General features: G+C 39.0%; 1 protein-coding gene across 1 annotated transcript; it reads left to right on the forward strand.

The window, feature by feature from the left end:
* The first annotated feature begins 4526 nt into the window (after positions 1 to 4526).
* Positions 4527 to 6379, forward strand: LOC130136095 (uncharacterized). Its single transcript, XM_056306153.1, has one exon. It carries the CDS (start codon positions 4625 to 4627, stop codon positions 5303 to 5305), a length of 681 nt encoding a protein of 226 aa, XP_056162128.1. The 5' UTR covers positions 4527 to 4624; the 3' UTR covers positions 5306 to 6379.
* The last annotated feature ends 12529 nt before the right edge of the window (positions 6380 to 18908 follow it).

An 18908-nucleotide genomic window follows, 5' to 3' on the forward strand; every position in this document is an offset into this window, starting at 1 on the left:
AAATAACACGTGGCAATTAAGGAGTGTACTAATTTATGGTTTTACCATTCGTTTGTCACGGGTGTAATTGTGATTTTTCGCGGTATTAATTCAATTTAAAGGAGGATAAATTTGTCATAAATGTACCAGTTTGAGATTTTTGATGGTCAAAAAATTAGTTTGAGATAAATTTATCATAAATGTACCAGTTTAGAGTTTTTCGTGGTGTTAACCCTAATATCAAATCAAAAAGGTTGAAGCATGCTAACTCTTAGGGGTAAGAGTGAGAGCCTTGAGCTTAAGCTCCCCCTCCTAAGGTCTGACGTGCTAGTCATCACTAAGTCGAAGCGCATTAGTCACCCACTCAGAACCATAACATATGTATCACCAAAGACTTGACAGGGTTCGAAATGCCTCCAATAACTCACATTCCGACTATTCAGAACTATTTCAGATTATGTCAACGGGATCTATTGAGGGTTACTTGAGTTTACTAATTAAAATCGCATGCCTTAAGCTTAACTTTTGTCAAGACCAAGTCGGGCTGTGCCGATCGTGATCGGCGGCGGCGGGCGGCCAACGACAGCGGTGAGTCGAGGGCAACAACGGAATCGACACATCAATATCTGATGGAGAAGATGTGAGATAGGGGCAGACGATCATGGTGCACAAGTGAGCTTTTAACTTAAAGCTCTGTTTATTTCGAGGAAAATGAATGATTTGAAAAATATTTTCCTAAAACTGATCTCTTATATCGCTTACAAAAAAGAACAAACGAAAAATATTTACGTCGTTCATGAAAATATTTAAACATAAATTTATGTGGATGTGAAACATTTTTCATTGACTAATTCTATCGAGCAATATAAAAAATCATTTTTTTTAAAATATTTTTCAAATCATTTATTTTACGAGCATAGGCGTGTGCCCATGCAGCCACATGTTCACTTTGATTTTCGGTCTTCTGGTTATCGACCACGTGCCGAGACTTGGTAGTTGAATTAATACGCAACAACCTGGGCAATGGCTGGCATCGATTCATAGTCACTATTAAATGTGAGAGGGGAGCAGCAGCGTTTGTGCTTTGTTAGTGAGCGCCTGGTTGTATATGGACCTGAGGTTCATTTTGTTTTCGTGACCAGAGTTTGAACTTGCTAGCATATGTCGCAATCCACGATTTATATACCTCAAGGTGACCAATCATGAATGTTCGGTGCGTCGCGATTCTTCGACTAACGTGGTAAAAAAACGGGGATTCGTAGGATGCATTGTCTGCACCCATCTCACGATTCCAATTCCGTACCTTGATTTTCCTCTTGAAGTTTGTACCGACATTAGTTACGTATGACGAGCAAAGCAGAGGCCTTTTGCATCTCTGTGCTCCGCTAGTCTTGGACCGCAGCAACACTAATCAAAAACCAATCGACCACGTGTTTTTCCTCCGAATCATACGTTCGATGGGCGGTGAATATATTGCCATGTACTTGACTTCAACTAATCGATCGATTGGAGGAACGATCCTCAAAACTCGATAGGGAAAAAAAAAATACAGACCTCTTCTTCTATAATATATACCCGCACCACCAACCGAAAGTCCGATCGGAGGTGGAAAATAACGCCCGATTTAGATTTTACGGTGACTCGTATTTTTAACTTTTAATTCAACATTTGTGGAGGCCTATTATTCAATCTAGAATATCCAAAACCCTCAAAAATGTAACAAAACTGTTCATGTACAATTTTTTGCAATCTTTACGATTTTTTTTTAATATATTTCTCTCATTTTTACGATTTGGGAGCAAATTAAGCAAAAGTTACTTTTCCCAAGTCAAAACCAACCCCTTAAAAAAAAAAACTATTTATCATGCACTGGTTCCAAGATCAAAGTTGGTCAATGGGATGGGTTTACTTTGCATTGACACTTTCCATTCCCACGCTAAGTCCCACCAATCAAATTGCTTTTTACCAGCCTCCCTCCTCAGCACGGCAATTTGATTTGTTTTGACATTGGAGGACGAAAGTGAGCGCAAACCTCCAATCAATCCATCAGGTCCCGTGTCACTTTGGTAATAATTGCACCCAAAGAGGGACCTCTCAGTAATCTCCAAGAAAAAATAAAACCATTTTCATAATCAATCATCTTCGAAATATCCAACGGTCTAAAATGTGTAGTGTAGACCGCTACTTGAAGAGCCTAACAGCCACCAATTTGTACTTTTATTAATGAACCCGAAAAATATTATCGGCACCGTCTTTTTTTTTTTTTGGGTCAAATCTCTACGCCGTCTTGATCGCTCAAAAACCTCAACTTGTACAGTGCAGCAACAGCTTGCTCCCAGTTCAGTCCTAAACCCTAGCCTTAGGCGTGTTGTTGAGCTTCGGTTTTGTGAAAAGAGACGTAATCTCAAGACATTATATCGACTAAACCCATCAAATGGGTGAATCGGATAAAAAATACTCCAACTCAAATTGACCCATTTAATCCAAATTGAGCCATTTCCATTCAATACCAATTTAATGACTTATATTGAGACCCGACTCATACGCAATACATACTCAATTCAATCCAAATTTAGGTAAAAGCGTCGAGTGAGCGTGCGCGAGATCGAATAAAGTCGAGAAAGAGTGAAGAGAGACTCATAAATATAGATTGTGTCTAAATAAATTGTGAATTCATTTAACACATATTATTTTTGGCTTTACTATTCTAAACTTCTTTATGACTCATATACATAATATAACTAATACATGTAATATCTCAATTCATCAATTATGCGTTAAGAAAATTGGTCTATGACTCATTTTAACAGGTCTAATATTGACATTGCTGTACTATTACACAAGTGTCATAAGTCTGACTCTGACCTAATTTAGATTGTTTATCAAGCATCTTAAGAAAGTTGAGCAAGTTGAAACTCGGATAGAAGGTGAGACAGCCAGCTAGCAATTGGCTTCAGACAATCATCTACCAATGCATTGGAGGTTACTCTTTTATGGATCATTCAACAAGATTGAATAGCAAATTGACACGTGCGGTGGATTCCATGCAGCATTGAGCTTAAAAATAAATATTATGCAACTGCAATTTAAACCATCAGCGTTTAATTAAAATAATTTAAATCATTGGATCGAATTAAGCAAAATAATATATATATGTGTGTGTACAAAGCTGATTAAGGCAATTATTAAGTAGTTTTATACACTGATTACTGTCATGCTGTAAAAGAAATTACTATTATTGAGATGCTTTTTCCAATTTAAAGACTTAATTATCGCATAGAAAGAGTTACTTTCATAATCATAGAGATATCGAAATTTGTTTTCAATATGAAAGATTACTAATCAAAAGGATTAACTCTTGATTTGATATAGGTTAAAAACTAGATTTCATCGTGAAAACTTACTAATTTTCCATAGGTTAATTACTCTTTTCTAAGAACATTAGTAGGCATGTTGGAAATTACCAAATACCGATGGGTACAATTACTTTTCTAATGCAAAATGGGTCCGGCACAGCAAAGAGGTAAATAAGATGAAAATGAATGTAGGTACCAATATGTGTAAATAAATCCGTACTTTACTTTCACCAAATATAACTAGTTGCAACAAAAGAGATGGTAATTGTATGCACGATAGTTATATGGGCTGGTGCAGTCGGTTGGGGTGTCCGATAATTTCTATCTAAAGTATCAGATGCTGCCTATTTAAATCTTCTAAATTGCGTGCAAACTACTCTCGATCAGAGAATCACCTCAGTAGGTTAAACCATAGACTTAATAGGTTCGTGGGCATTGGACATGTAAAAATGGGTTATAAACTCATTTCTTAACCCATTTATCATTAAATTGGTCATAAATAAATTAGTTATATTTAGTCAATGGGTCATAAATGGGTATAAGTATAATATGGATGTTAAATGGGTCGTAAATGGGTCATAAATGAGTTTTTAACTTATTTAAACTCAATTCCTCTCTCTCGCCCTCCCTCAATCTCGCATTCACTCACCCCGCACTCTTATTTCAGTTTAGGTATAAGTTTTCTAATATTTAGTTAAATATGGAAGTGTTTTAGCAACATGCGTCAGGTCGAGTATGGATTGAGTCGGGTATGGGTGATTAGATTTGCGTTACATGGAAATGGGTCTACTTGAGTCAGATTATTTTCGATCCGACTCATTCGTTTGACAAGTCTAATGGGCATGCATAGTATTCCACGAGCCTTCGACGTACCGGATGTATGCGCTCGTGCCCTTGAACTATGAAAAATAAAATAAAAAATAAAAAATTTGCACGTAGGAGTTATTATTTTCGAGGGGCACCATCCACACACACTCGAAATTCCAAGTCATGGCCAAAAGAGAAAAAGAAAAAAAAATAAAATTCCAGGGCACCGTCTCGAAGCTTTCCTTTTCACTTTAGAGCGAAGACAACGCGCCGCCGTGGCGCGTGGGAGGCATTAATTTCATTTAAAAAAATTCCCTAAAATCTCATATCACGAAAAAAGAAAAATTAAATTATTTTCCTCCCCCTTTAAATATCTCCCTCCCCCTATCTCCCTCCTCCCCAAACCAAAACCAGAAACCGGAAAAGACCAAAAAGCCCCTCCCTCCCTCCCTCCCTCCCTCCCTCTGCGCGAGTCGTCGCTGATGGAGATGGAGCCGAGGACGCCGGAGGTGGCGAAGAAGCTGTGGAGCGTCGTACGGACGGCGGCGTTCATGATGAGGAAGGGCTTGTTCTCCAAGAGCAAGCTCATGGTGGACCTCCAATTCATGCTCAACCGCGGCAAGCTCGCCGGCAAGGCCATCGGCAACCTCATGCTCCACCACTACTACTCCTCCTTCACCTGCCGCTCCGACGACGACGTCGCCTGCATCGCCTCCGCCTCCGCCTACTCCTCCTTCGCCCCTCGCGAGTACGAGTTCAGCTGCAGCAACACCCCCGCCAACAACCCCTTCTTCCCCAAGCGCGGCAAGCACCACCGCCACCGCCACCACCACGGCCGCCGCAGCAGCGGCCACCGCCACCACCTCGCGCCGCGCTACAACGACGCGGGGGCGATCAGCGCCGTCCAGAAGGTGCTGGAGATGCTGAACAGCGCCGACGTCGTGGAGGCGTCGCCCATGCTGCTGCCCGGGTTCGGGAAGAGCCCCGCGGTGCGGCAGCTCCGGATCACGGACTCGCCGTTCCCGCTGAAGGACGACGACGGGGACGGCGGCGAGGTCGACGTGGCGGCGGAGGAGTTCATCAGGAAGTTCTACAAGGACCTGAAGCTGCAGAAAACCATGGCCCCGGTGGAGTCCCCGTATCATTATGGCATGTGGGGCTGAACCGACGGCGGCGGCAGCGGCGACGTTTTCCGACATGGTGCTAGTTTTTCTTCCTTAACGGTCGTGGATCTCCACGAATGTTCTTTCATAAGGGTCGCCGTCGGCCGGGCGGGGGGCATCAAGCATGATTCGGATGCATTTCCACAAGCCCTGATGCGGCAAAAATGCCGAAACATACGAAGATCGGATTACCAAATCGGTTTATGACGGGGGAGAAACGCGACCCCGACCTTACCGGTCGTCCAAAAAAAAACCGTTCGGATGTCCGCTCACGGTTCGCATGGTCTCTCTTCGTAAACCCGCTTTGGTCAACCGATCTACGTATCTTTTTAGCATTAATCGACTCGAAAAATGCTTTCGGACGGCGGCGGCGAGGCTGCTTTGCTTATGTAAAAAAAAACAAAAAAAATTGGGCCATGGCATGGAGCTAGCACTCTCTAAATTGCAACAAGCTTGGAGGAGTTGGTTTTTTTTCCTTCTTTCTAGGCTTTTTCTTCTTTTCTGTCTTTCATTTTTGGCAATTCCTCCCTTGTTGCCTACTGTCGATAATAAAAGGAAAAGGAACCGGAGAGACGTGGATTTCCCCTCTCGAATCTTAGCCTTATTTCCTTCTGGCGATGCCGGAAATGTCGGGTTCGATAATGGACGTGATCATACCGAGCGAAACCGCACGTACCATGCTTATTTCGAGAGAGGCCCGATCGCAATCCGGCACCGGACAGCAACGAGGCAAGTCCCGTGCAGTGGCGGGCGACGGCGACGGCGTCGGGTGCGGTAGTAGCCTATAGAGGTTGGTGAGGAAAAGAAGAGGTGGTGGTGGTTGCGTAACTCTAGTGGTCGAAATTCGGCTGCCTAGTTGGGAGGTCACTTCGGGAAGTGGTACTGAAAAATTAAATGAGGGAGGGAAGGAAGCATGCACGAATACGACGACGTCGTTCATCGGCGGTGGCGAGTCCTGCGAGTTCTCCCCCCACTTCCGTGGATAATTCAGGAACAGAGAATCTGGGTCTGGTCGGAATGATGTTTCTGGATCAGAATTTGCAGGGAAAGATGCTCTGTACTATGTATCATGTATTTTGGTGCGAGGGACTTTTTTTTATTTATGGGTTAATATTACTAAATACGAAAAACTCCAAATTAATATATTCGTGAAACTAATTTAAAATCTCAAAACCGGTACACCTGTGATAAATTTACCCTCTGTCAGTTTCCGTTAAATTTTATCGTCAAATTACTAAGTTGAATGACACATGGCAGTTGATGAATGTACCAGTTTGGGTTTTAACCCTTATGTTTGTCACAAGTTTACCAATTTATGATTTTCCGTGGTATTAATCTAATTTAGATGAGGGTAATTGGGGCTTTAGGTGGTCAAAAAACTAGTTTGTGTTAAATTTGTCACATGTGTACCGGTTTTGAATTTTTTATAGTCAAAATATCAATTTTTGGTAAATTTATCACAAATATACAGATTTTAGATTTTTCGTGGAATTAACCCTTTTTTTTATTGAGTTTTGCATGAGAAATTAATAAGGAGTCTAATTAGGTAGCAGTGGGAATACAGAATTCCGGGTGTGCATCATTTCGAGAGCAAGCACAAAAAACAGAAAAGATAAGATGATTTAATAATAGCCCTATACAACATCTACATTTGCATAGTGCTCCAAATCTCACCAGCATTTTATGAATTTCCATCGATGACATTCATATGATAATATCAGCACTTACGTTACGAAAATATTGCCTTCACACAATTATGGACAATCTCGCTGGCTGCGGCGACCACTCTGATGTCTGAAATACGAAGTTCGAGTTAGATAAGCTGGCGACATTGCTACCATGGTGGAAGAAATCGATTATACATTATATATTCTTAAGTGAAACCCGGCATTTACTTTGCTTCTTTTCTTTTCTTTTAGGTATGATTGTGGTGGTCTACAAATTGAATCAAAGACAATATTATCCCAAGAAAATCATGTTAAGGATTGGGTGAAGTGAACCGCGAGCAAATAGCGGTAGTTGGGCGAACTAATCCGACGAAGCTTTTGAGCAAGAACTTCTAGACAGCTTGTTGCTCAAAGCTTTGATAACTTTCGACTGGTCCCGACTGAAATTGGAAGCATTTTCCACTCTAGCTAAACCCTAAGTAACAGATCTACCTCAATTATGAAGTGAGATGTATTTTCTTTATTCTTTTTTTTTGGCTCGAAATTATGATGTGAGACGACGAATTAGGTTCCGAAAATTATTGTAGAACTTTCTGCAGGTACCATGGTCGTGGGTCATGTGTTACTCCGACAAGGCTGCTAAGCATGTCTCGCTTAGCCACCGTGCCACGCGACCTATAAAAAAAAACGAAGCATGTTTAAGTATGCCTCGCTTATTTCAAAATCTACTGAGAATTTATCGCATTTCTTTTTACATTAATGGCACGACGGAATTTTTTTATAATCAAGCATTAATAACTTAGGCTCAATCATTGAAAATCACGATGATTGGCATCACTTCTTAAACAGCTTGTACAAAGTTTTGTCGATCGCATCACATATGGGTCACTTGCGAAAAGACATTCGTGTACATTCATATCATCAAAATCAAAAGATGCGAGTTACGCAGAAATATTCAAGTTATGATTTGCGATACATGCATATGAAATTAGGCCGCGTTTGGTCATCCGTATTTTTTGTCAGGATAGGATTGGATAGGATAGGATAGGAAATCTGGGGATTTGGCCATATCCTATCCACTATTTGGTGAAGTACGGATTTAAAGTCGGATATTCTCGTATCATATCCTATCCTGCGTTTGGTAGAAACTGTATATCAATATAAAGGACATATATACCCCTACGTGATGCTCATGAAATATTTCGATCTTATTACTATAAAAATAACATTCTCATATACAAATAAACTTGAAAATATGACATTTTATTAGATTTTCAAATTTCTTTGTAAAAAAAAATAAAATGAAAATAGAAACAAATGAGACAAGAAAATTGTCATGATCGTCTTTCTTCGAGCGCTTTTCCGCAAACAAATCATTCTTCAGCTTCTTCTCTTAGGCGGAGGCTTCACCGCACCCGCACCCGCACCCGCACCCATCTTCTTCTTATTAACAGCTAGGCCACCCATTGATCTGCAAAAGCATCAAATACCAAGGTTTACACATAACAACGTCGGAAAAACATCTTAAATGGGATAACAAAGATGGAACTCGAATGTGAAATAGAAAAGCCATCTTTCGACATCAACTGAAGCCGTGAAGAGCGGAGAGACAAGCTCCAAGTTACCAAACCTCAACTCCACCGAACCACAGAGCATCGCAAGCACAAAACAAACAATCGAAACAGCGAGATGGTGGGTTCCTTCATCGTCCGCAATCGCGTTGTTTTTCGAAACAGACAAATCAAACAGAACTGAATCAGCAATTGCAAGGAAGAAGGGCCACCGATTCCTTGCTCCACCACGAACTGGATACGATTCGACGAACACGACGAACGCCATTGACGACGGTGCGAACCGGAGAGGACAAAGTAACAATATCCGAGCCGAAATGAGCAGGAGCAAGCCGACGCGCCTAGAAGAAGAAGAAGAAGCGACGAAGAGGGTCGGAGCTTCTCTAATGTCGCCGGCGAGGTGCGGAAAAGCGCTTCTTCCTAGCAAGCTTCAACAGTATTTCCGCGGACGACCACCTGATCTCCTCCTCCTACGGGTCCTTCCAGTTCAGCATCTCGACGAGCCGCATGGTTGAAGAGCGCGTGAATGAAGGGTAGGGTTTCTAAAAATTTGCTTTTATATGACCGATAGGAGAAATCCTATCCGACCTTATCCTACCCCCTCCCCTCGGATTTTTTTATCCGGGTTATATCCCCTCTATATCCAACATTATACTATCCGGGACACCTATCAAACACGGGATAAGATAAAACATATCCAATCCCGAGTTTTATACGGACGACCAAACGCAGCCTTAGGGTTTGGAGATGCGACAGCTGGCATGCTGCTGATTTCGGTGCTGTTTAGGGTTAAATTAATGTTGCACGTGGAACCACGACAGATTAATAACAAGTGCTTACATTTTTTAATCAGCTGATATTTTGGGAACAGGCATGGAGGTTCTTAGCAAAGATTCTTGCTAAATCTACAGGGGAATCAGTAGTAGTTCAAAGGGAAATAATATCTAGGTGTTGCCATCAATTCCATTAATAATCGCATCAATTATTGGGGTGGATCGTGATCGGCGGCGTTGAAGGGTTCTACTGACTTTGGGGAGGAAATGAATTATTAGCCCTAAAGTTGGACAAAATGATTTTGTGCTGCAATATGAAGGGCGTGCACGATAACTATTTTGTTTCTCTATTTTTCTGATTCCCAGAAACAGGTTTAGAGAGGAAATCCATTTGGTAACATAATTTCATTTTTTTTTAATTTTTGGAACGAATTTTGATTTTAGAAATAGGTTTGAAATAAAAATGAGAAGTAAAAACTTTTCTCATCGCTTGCCTTCGCTACTAGCTGGCCGCCCACCCGTTGCCCTCCATGGGCTGACCGCTGTCTACCGTCCTCCGCCGCCATCTGCCATCCTCCATCACCGCCCGACACTGACCGTCTCCCATCGTCGGCCGTCGGCCGCCTCCTGTCGCCGTTGGTTGCCTCCCGTCGTTGCCCGGAAGGGAGAAATTTTGTGTCATTATCAAACAAATTTCTATTTCGGGAACATAAATTTTATGTCGTTATCAAACGCGTATTTTGGCTTAGAAATTTGTCGAGGGAATAGAAATAAAAAAAATCTATTTCTTGCCAAAAATTGAATTCTGGAACAAAATTGTTGTCATTTGCACCCTAAATGAGTTTTTTCACTATTTATTACGCTTTTTTTTATAATTATTCTTGTAAACAAAACCCTAAACAGATTGGTTTTAGTGGATCGTTCTTTTTTTTTTGGGTCATTTAGGGTATTGGACAATTTAATTCACTAAGTGATGTGAGTGTCTAGTATTTCTCAATGATTTCCGTGCTGCATGCATCTCTTTATACGTTATGTTTTAAATAGCATCATGTCATTGTTTGTAAAATTTAGTGGGACGGTTGTCAATTGCTCTAAAAGTTTGTATGACAATTATCTTGGTTAATAAAGTATTACTTCATCCATTTTACATATTCCCATTACAATACGCCTTAGGGAAATATGCCTTAGGGAAAGACATGGATATCTTTTAGAAGGGAAAATTACTCGATCAGTCCTAAACCTATTGTACGAATGTCAATTCAGTCCTAAGTTTTTCAATTTTGCTAATTTAGTCCTAAATCTTTGCTTGAAATTCCAATATAGTCTCTCTAGCCAATTTTCGCCGAAAAAATCGCTAGCGTGACAGTCCAATCATTACCAGTCGTCCTACGTGGCACACCACCGCATCGGCAAATTCCAGTGAAAATTGGCCGAAATGACTACATTGAAATTTCGTAGAAATATTTACGACTAAATTGGCAAAATTAAAAAATTTATAACTGAATTGATATCGTACGATAAGTTTAGAGCCGATTGGATAATTTTCCGTTTAGTGAAATGTTTGACACAAAAGTTAAAAGGTTAAAATCCTCTTTAGATCTACATCCTATAGAGGCAAAAAAAAAATTGCGAAAATCAGCATGGAGTCTTGGAGAAAAGGACTCAAAATCGAAAGAGTAGGTGTGAAAGGTTGAAAAACTTGTGTGATGCGATTGGTGCTCCATGATTGGACTCGTCTCTCTCAAAGCACATAAAGACGGAGGTCCCCTCACCAAAGCAAATTGAAGCTTTGAGCCAATGCTTATCTTTGACAATAATACTCAACGCATTTTTGCTTTTTCCACAATTTTTATGGCTATGGAAAACAATTAATGAAAAAAAATAAGAAAAAAAATGTTAGAATCAGCAAAGAGACACGTGCCGCGAGTGATCGCTTGATACCGACCGTCCGATTCCGACAGTGGGGCCGTGTCTCATGTCTGGCTCCTTCAATCATTGAGGTTTTCGGTTTCCCCCATTAAACCTGCTCCTCTTCTCTTATTGGTTGAAATTCGATCATTTTTTTTCTTAATTTTGTTAATCGGGAGATTACAATATTTTAGGATCCGTTTGTCTTAAAAAAAAACTATTTTTAAAGAAATTATTTTTCGACTTTTCGATGTTTAGATGACGGAAAATTAATCGATTTATGAAAAATATTATTAGTGGACTGAGAACAACAAGCCTGATCGAGAGAAAACGGCTTTTCCTTTTATTCCCTAAACCGTCAAACAAATGAAAATCAAGGAAAATATAATTGTCTTGGAAAACATTTTCCCTTATCATGAAGTTTTCAATAAAATAGACGCACTCTTAATTGTGAAATGGAGTTTACAATATGCCGTCGTCAATCAGCTACATCAAGCTTTTGACTCGGTCGCATACGTCGAAGTTGAATGATGTTGAACTTAACCAAGTGTTCATGTTTCCGTGACTCCAACGAATTGATCCCCACTTAAATGTGATTCTTTTTGGGAAATTTTTTGTCCTCTCTTTCGTTAGGGACAGTCCTAATTCCTAAGATTGTTCCAAGCCGGTTTTGATGAAGCGACGTTTCGTTTCTAAAGACGATATTTTCGGGTCGACAATGCTCGACTGAGTCAGTCTTCTCGATGCACACTCTTCACAACCCTAGATCTGCACCGGCCATTATTAGCCACCAAATTGATACGTCGATAACAATGGAGGGTCGCACTTGGCGATTCCGTGGCATCGGTTTAATCATGCATGCTTTGCAATTTGCATCATGAGATAAACGTTGGTGTTGTTCTCTCTCTCAATCATAAGTGCTGCTTTCGCAGGTTAGTCTAATTCTATGGTTGCACTTGTAACTATAGTGCTTTTAACGTTATTGACACTTGAAGAATTAAGAAACTGTTTGGTAGAGATAAGAGAAATGGAGACAAAGTCACCAAACATAAGGCCAAAATGAAAAGAAAGAATAGGAGAGTGGATGGAGGGGATGATGAGTACGTGAATCATATTAACTGATTTGGGTAAGAAAGTCGACCATTGCTTGCGGGATAGTTTGCTTCCAACAATCCAAAGAACATCGATTTTTTTTCCAATTTTTTTTGCCCGATGACGACGCCGAACAGAGTGCATAAATTACAGGAAGCTAATGTGTAATTAGATTGACATTACATTCCGTAAATCGCAACACAATCATTGTTTTAGCAAGGCCGTGGTTTGGTCTTCCTTCCCACAGGATCACAGACATGCAAGAGACACAATAAAAAGCAGAAAAAGCAAGCAATCCGCGGGGAGATACGTCTCGCTCGCTTTCGCTTTTGCAATAAATCAAGTCTTGCAATATATGCTGCTGCTGCTCGAGATTCCAAAAAGCACGAACCATCCCGAGCACTACTTTAGGGCAAATTGGCTGTCGGGGTTCATGGTTAAAAATAAGTATTCTGACAAAGAATAAAGGAGGAACAAGGATAAAAAAATAAATTAAAGGGTAAAGTGATGAATATGCTTTTTAGTTGTGGGGGCGTGGTGTAGACCCGCAATTGAAGCGAAAATCGATGAGTTTCGTGGCTTAAAAAGTCAAGAGCGGATGAGGTGCCAAGGCCAAAAGTCGTGGGCCTTTGGTGCATGGACATGCACTTGGAGTTGGAGTGGTGTTCCTAAGTAACTTGTTTTCATAGGGTTCAATATTATAGTTGTTGCTTTATTTCAGGTGGGAGGAAAAGGGTGTGTTTAAGAGTTTGAGCACATTGTTAAACTCAGGTTTCGTGATTGTGCTCATCGAGAGTTGCTTTCGATGTTCGTCGGAAGACACCGGACGACCGTGGTTTCAGTAGCAAGGTTTGTCCTTACGATGTTCTTAGAGATTGTTTGGTACGGACTGTTACTATGAAGAGCAGTGTTGTAATTTTTGTAGGCTGTTTGATGGGCATATTTACAACAAGAGTGCTTACGATAATTCTTGGAAAGCCGTCATATTCAATCTTAAAGTGTCCCGTCTTTAATATATGCATTGCCCAAAACACACCAATTATATCGCTTCATGACATAGCTACAACTCAACGCAATTATCATGTAGTACAACCTTAATTCCATCATAATCATGCTAAACGAACCTTTAACGCATATGAATTGAATTGAATCAATAACCATGACAGGCGTTAGTGATTCTACTTAAGAGAAGCAGATGAGATTAGGTAAATTTTATAAAATTTCTAAGTTCTATGAAAGGTTTTGTAGAAATAATACGTTCCTTTTTTGTAACTTTCCTTCTTCATGTTGTCGAAATCTTGAAATCATTTTCATGATGTTCCCTTGAAAATGGAGTTCCTGTCTGAGCCGAAAAGAATGAAGCCTGTGAATGAAAGATCAGGCCCAAGTAAGGTATGTGTAGATTTTGGGCATGAGCATTTTGCAGATTTGTGGCTTAAGTTATCTCCAATGCCAAGGCCCGTGAGCCCAATTGGTTAATCGGGCTCTTGTAAGTACACATTTCTATTTGACCAAAAAAGGAGAATATCTTACGAGAACAATTTGTACATTATCCTTACACTCCCTCTCTCCCTCACACATTTCAATTTTTTTTGGCCATTTGCCAAATGTCATAAGAATACACGAACTTATGTGCGAAAGACAAAAGGATCCCCACTTTACAAATGGCCAAAAAAAATTGCATGAAATTTTACTCTAGAGACAAAAATACTCCACTATTGTACGATCACCAATTCAATCCTAAGTTTTTCAATTTGGCCAATTTAGTCCTAAGTTTTTGCGCAAAATTCCAATTTAGGTCGTAAACAGTGATGTGGTGGTCCAGGCAATGTTGGCAGTCCTACGTGATATAGACGGTGCTAATGTGCACCATCAATGATCGAAACGAAGTCGTTCTGAAATTTTATATAAACTTTTAAATTTTTTAAATTTTTTTTCTTTTTTCCCCTTTACTCACTGTAAATCTTCCCAGACAATGTGTAAAGGGGAAAAAAGAGGAAAAAAAAGAAGAATGAAAGAAAGAAGAAAAAACAAATACATAAAATTAAAAAAAATTGCAAAATGACGTCAGTTTGAGCCTCATTAGACACGTCAGATCTAGCTATGCCACGTTGGGTGGCGAGCTGATATTGATTGGATCGCAACATCAGCGATTTTCGACTAAAATTGGCCGAAATGACTATATTGAAAATTTGTCAAAAGATTTAGGATTAATTGGCCAAATTAAAAAGTGTAAAACTAAACTGGCGGCCGTACAATAAGTTTAAGATTTTTTTGGACAAATTTTCCATCAAATATCATCAAGTTTTTATCCATTCCTTCTCCAAACATCTATCGACTTATTTACACTTAGTAGATGCGTACGGGAGTTGGCAATAGCTCGATAGGTTGCTTGGTATAACGTAATTGCATTAATGATGATGGTAGCTCGAAGAAGACGATTGATAGTGATAGGAGGAAGACCAAAATTGAGAGTGGCGAGGGAGCCTATCGAGGTTATGTGGCAAAATGAAAATTACAGTTTTTCTTCAAATCTTTGGCTTCAGTAGCTTGAAATATTTGGATAATGATACTAGAAGTATTATAATTTTCTTAAGGCGCTCATATCAATACCAAAACTTTTTGAGTTATTACTTAAGTGCCTTCGTTGATTTGGATTTCTAAAAAATCAAATATGGCAATAGTTTAATATTTTTTCGACCAACGTGGCTCGCCAACAAGGTGAGTCAACCATGAATTACTTTAAACTACATTGTCAATGTGTTATTTGCCCCAAATTTGTGAATTGGGGCTAAATTCATTCTCTTCTTCAAACCCTAATTTCGATTTGTCCTTCAACTGAGAAATTGGGACAAAATTATATGCTGAAGGTTGCAATGGAGAACAAGAGTTGGATGGACATTACCAAAAATTTAGCATGTTACAGTCAAGAATCGAACAAATAAGAGCTGTGAACAAGAGGGAGCAACATAAGTACTTGTACAAATCGGTTATTGCTATTGAGTTTTTTCGGATGAAAATGAAGACGCAATGAAGTAGATGACAGAAGAAGGTGAAGAAAGATGAATGAGAAGAGAAGATAGATTTGTGAGTTAATTAATTATCATTTTCAAATCCTAACCTCATAACCAAAATTTCAATTTCTCTCTCTTCTCCCACGATTGAGCCATGTTCCTCAATCTTCTTCATATGTGGTCAAGCTCCAAGAAAAAAACTTAAGAATTAGGGTTTCATATTCAAGTCAATTTGGGGAACAAAAGTCAAATGAGGTCGTTTCGGCCCTTTTTTGCTGCATCCGTCGAAGGTTGTCCATGTTGAACTTGAGTTTCTTTTAAAAAAATCCAGGTCAAAGTCAAAATCAATTCAAAAAGCCACATAAGATGAATCGTCATAATAGATATTTACATTATTGATTTTTCATCAATATAACACTCAAGTGATCGTTTGAAAAGTTTTGGCACTGAAATGAGCTCGTACGAAAGTTATGGCACTTTTAATGTCATTTTCCCTATAAATGTTATACTAAGAAATTATTTATTTTTTAAGGAATCCATTTGAGAGGTGAACATAGTGGACCTAAACTCGTGGTCTTGCCTAGATTTTTTTTTTCTTTCTCTAAGCCATGGCCTACGCCCCATTCCGCTGCCCTGGAGCCATCTTGATCCTTTATAGATCAATTAGGGAACTATTAAATATTCTGTATTAATTTTCACTTACATTGTGAGCACACACTTAATAACCTATTTTAGATGTCGTGTGTATACTTTGAAACTTGAATATCTAGTATATCATCACATCTCACATAACATGTGTGTACTTCCCTAACGTACTAGGATACACTTTTGGGGTTGGCCGGAGCAATGGTGGCTACAGCAACGCCTTCTTTGGATTCCTCCGCACCTTCCTCGGTCACCTGCGCCTCGGTGGTCGCAATAGCAGCGATGGCCGCCACCATGAGGCTGAGAGAGGTGCCGTGACCAAAGTTGCTTTGGTGTCTGGTTCCGGAATCATCCAAACAGCAAAAATTGAGAATCGAGGAAGAGTGGAAGGAAGAGCGGTGGTTCTTGAAGGAAAGGAGAGACGGGGTGAGCTCCCAAGCTGCGGATAAGGAGGAGGACGAAACTTATCCGTGGATGATAAAATTATTTTTTGTTGATTTATTTTTATAAGCGATACAAGCAATTATCTTTAAAAAAATATTTTTAAAATCATTTATTTTTACAAAACAAATGCATCCCTGCAAAATGAACAAGGCGAATCATTGCCAAACACCCGGAATAGTTCAGATGATTAAAATGTCAAAAATCTACTTATCATGGACTAAAGTGAAAAATTGCATCAACTTATCATTGCAATTAACCGTCAGTTAATATTTTTTCTTTATCTTATATCTTTTTAGTCCGGAAAGGAAACCATACACACTTGAGAACACTCTAGGTAAACTACGGCAACAATGCCTGAAACTTTCAGAAGCAGACACTCATAGAATCTTCGAAAACAACATTTGATTACGACGATAAGACTTTATGAAGAACAAGAAGCGAATGCGGCGAGTAAGTTCCTCTCGATTGTTTTGAACTGATCTATTTCAAAATTTGACTCGAGCCATAGTTTCCATTGTCTATGGTACACTTTAGAGGTCCTTCTCACTAAAGCGACGGGTGAAATTGTTTGTGTAATCCCCCAACTCCCAACTCGTTCTCGGTGAATTCGAAATTAGAAGGTGGGCTTTTCAATAACTTTTTCGGCCTGTCTTTTAGTTAATAGAATTGAGTTGCAGAATTGTTTTTTGAAAAAAAAATTATGGTTTATTTTTTTTCATTATGGATGTGTGCACGCTTCTTTACGTGGGGTTCTGACCAAAACTTCCCCTCTCTTGCAAAGGTAGGGCCAAGTTTGAAGAGATCAGAATAGATTTTATCTGTGGAGAAGACAAAATACTTTATAAGTTTTTGGACAATTAGGCTCCTTAGATGGTTTTTGGCTCTTTTATTCCACATTGTACATTTGTTTAGTTTCATTTTGTGGTTGAAAATGCAGTAAAAAGTTTTGGGTGATCACAAGAATATTGGTTGAAGCGGCCATGGTGTAATTTTTAACTAGCTTTTTCCTTTCCTTTGTTGTTGGATTTGCGCATTTTCCTAAGGCATATTTCATTATCTTTTTCTCTTTGACTTAGTCACAATTTCAGCAGCTTCCTCCTTCACCAATGAAGTGACGCAGAGCATTCCTTTTTCGGACACTGGACGGAAAAGTTTTGCTGGCCAAATTTTTGGTAAAAATATATTAACAAAATTTTTCATAATTTTTCGAAGTATATGATTTTAAATGCTCAATAACAATTTGTGCTACACGTAAGTATTCTACTGCCTTTCTAATTGATTTCCCTCATTGCCTATAGAAAAGTTTCTTTTTTTCGGATCATATCTTATTATTATATTTGAACTCCGCAGATATGCTCGATACACACGCTCGGTCTCAATAGGTTAGGCCAATATATGTTATTTTTCACCATTGATCTTTTCTTTTAGGGAGCACTTTCTGTTAGCCCGATCAACATAAAAGTATGACCACCGTGGATTCTCCATCAACCCGCTTTCTTTAAAATTCACCATCTCGATACTTTTGATTTTTGAAATTCGAACCATGTTTTTGGAATAATCAGCTCACAGGCTTTCCGTAGGTAAAAAAATCGAATCAATGGGACGTCGGATAAAAAAGGTATATTCGATTAAATTTTGGCCAAATTTGGGTAAAAAAATATATGAAGATCATTTTTCAAAATTTTTCTCAATTAGATAACTTGAAATGTTTGAGTTGTCGAACTTTAGAGCTTTCTAATCATGTACTTAGGATCAATCAAAGTGATCGAATTTTTCATGATAATAATAATATGGTCGTTTGTTTGATTTGATTTTTGGAATACAAGATCCCGAAACTTTTTTTAAAATTGAGCCACATTTTTAGAACAATCAAATCTTGGAAATTCTGCAGGTGCAAAAGTCGATTCAATTAATCAATAAAAATAGGGTTGTACAAAAAAAATAGAGTGAGGCAAAACATATGATCAATAAAATCCAATATATTATAAATTTTTAAGTAAATTTCCTTTTTGGCTAGTCAGAAGATGATCATGATTTTGATTTCTGAGTTAACTTGGACTTTTGTAGCTCGAGTTGAATTTAGGAATGATTTAAGCTGTATAAATTAGGGAGAAAATTGTTTAAAAAGTTTTAAGCCCATTCTATAGTCGTCAATTCAGTCCTAAAATTTTTAATCTAGCCAATATAGTTTTAAACCTTTCCACGAGGTTCCAATATAATCCATCCAATCAATTTTGATAAAAAATCGCTAACTCGGTGGTTCAGTCAGAGTTGGCCGACTAACGTGGATCACCGATAGATGTTTCAACCCGCTTTTAACCCATATTCAATAAGTTTGGTCATATATGGGTTAGTCAAGTTTTAATAAATGGATTATTAATGGTTTTAAGTTGAAAGCCTTAAGTTTAAATGAGTTCAAAGATAGATGCATTTACAATCCATTTAGCTTTAAAAGGTTATTAGTTAAATCTTAGAAACATTTTCACGAT

The sequence above is a fragment of the Syzygium oleosum genome, unplaced genomic scaffold, assembly GCF_021117445.2.
Source record: "Syzygium oleosum isolate NSW1041296 unplaced genomic scaffold, Sole_v2.1 Sole_v2.41, whole genome shotgun sequence".
In the NCBI taxonomy this organism is placed as follows: domain Eukaryota; kingdom Viridiplantae; phylum Streptophyta; class Magnoliopsida; order Myrtales; family Myrtaceae; genus Syzygium; species Syzygium oleosum.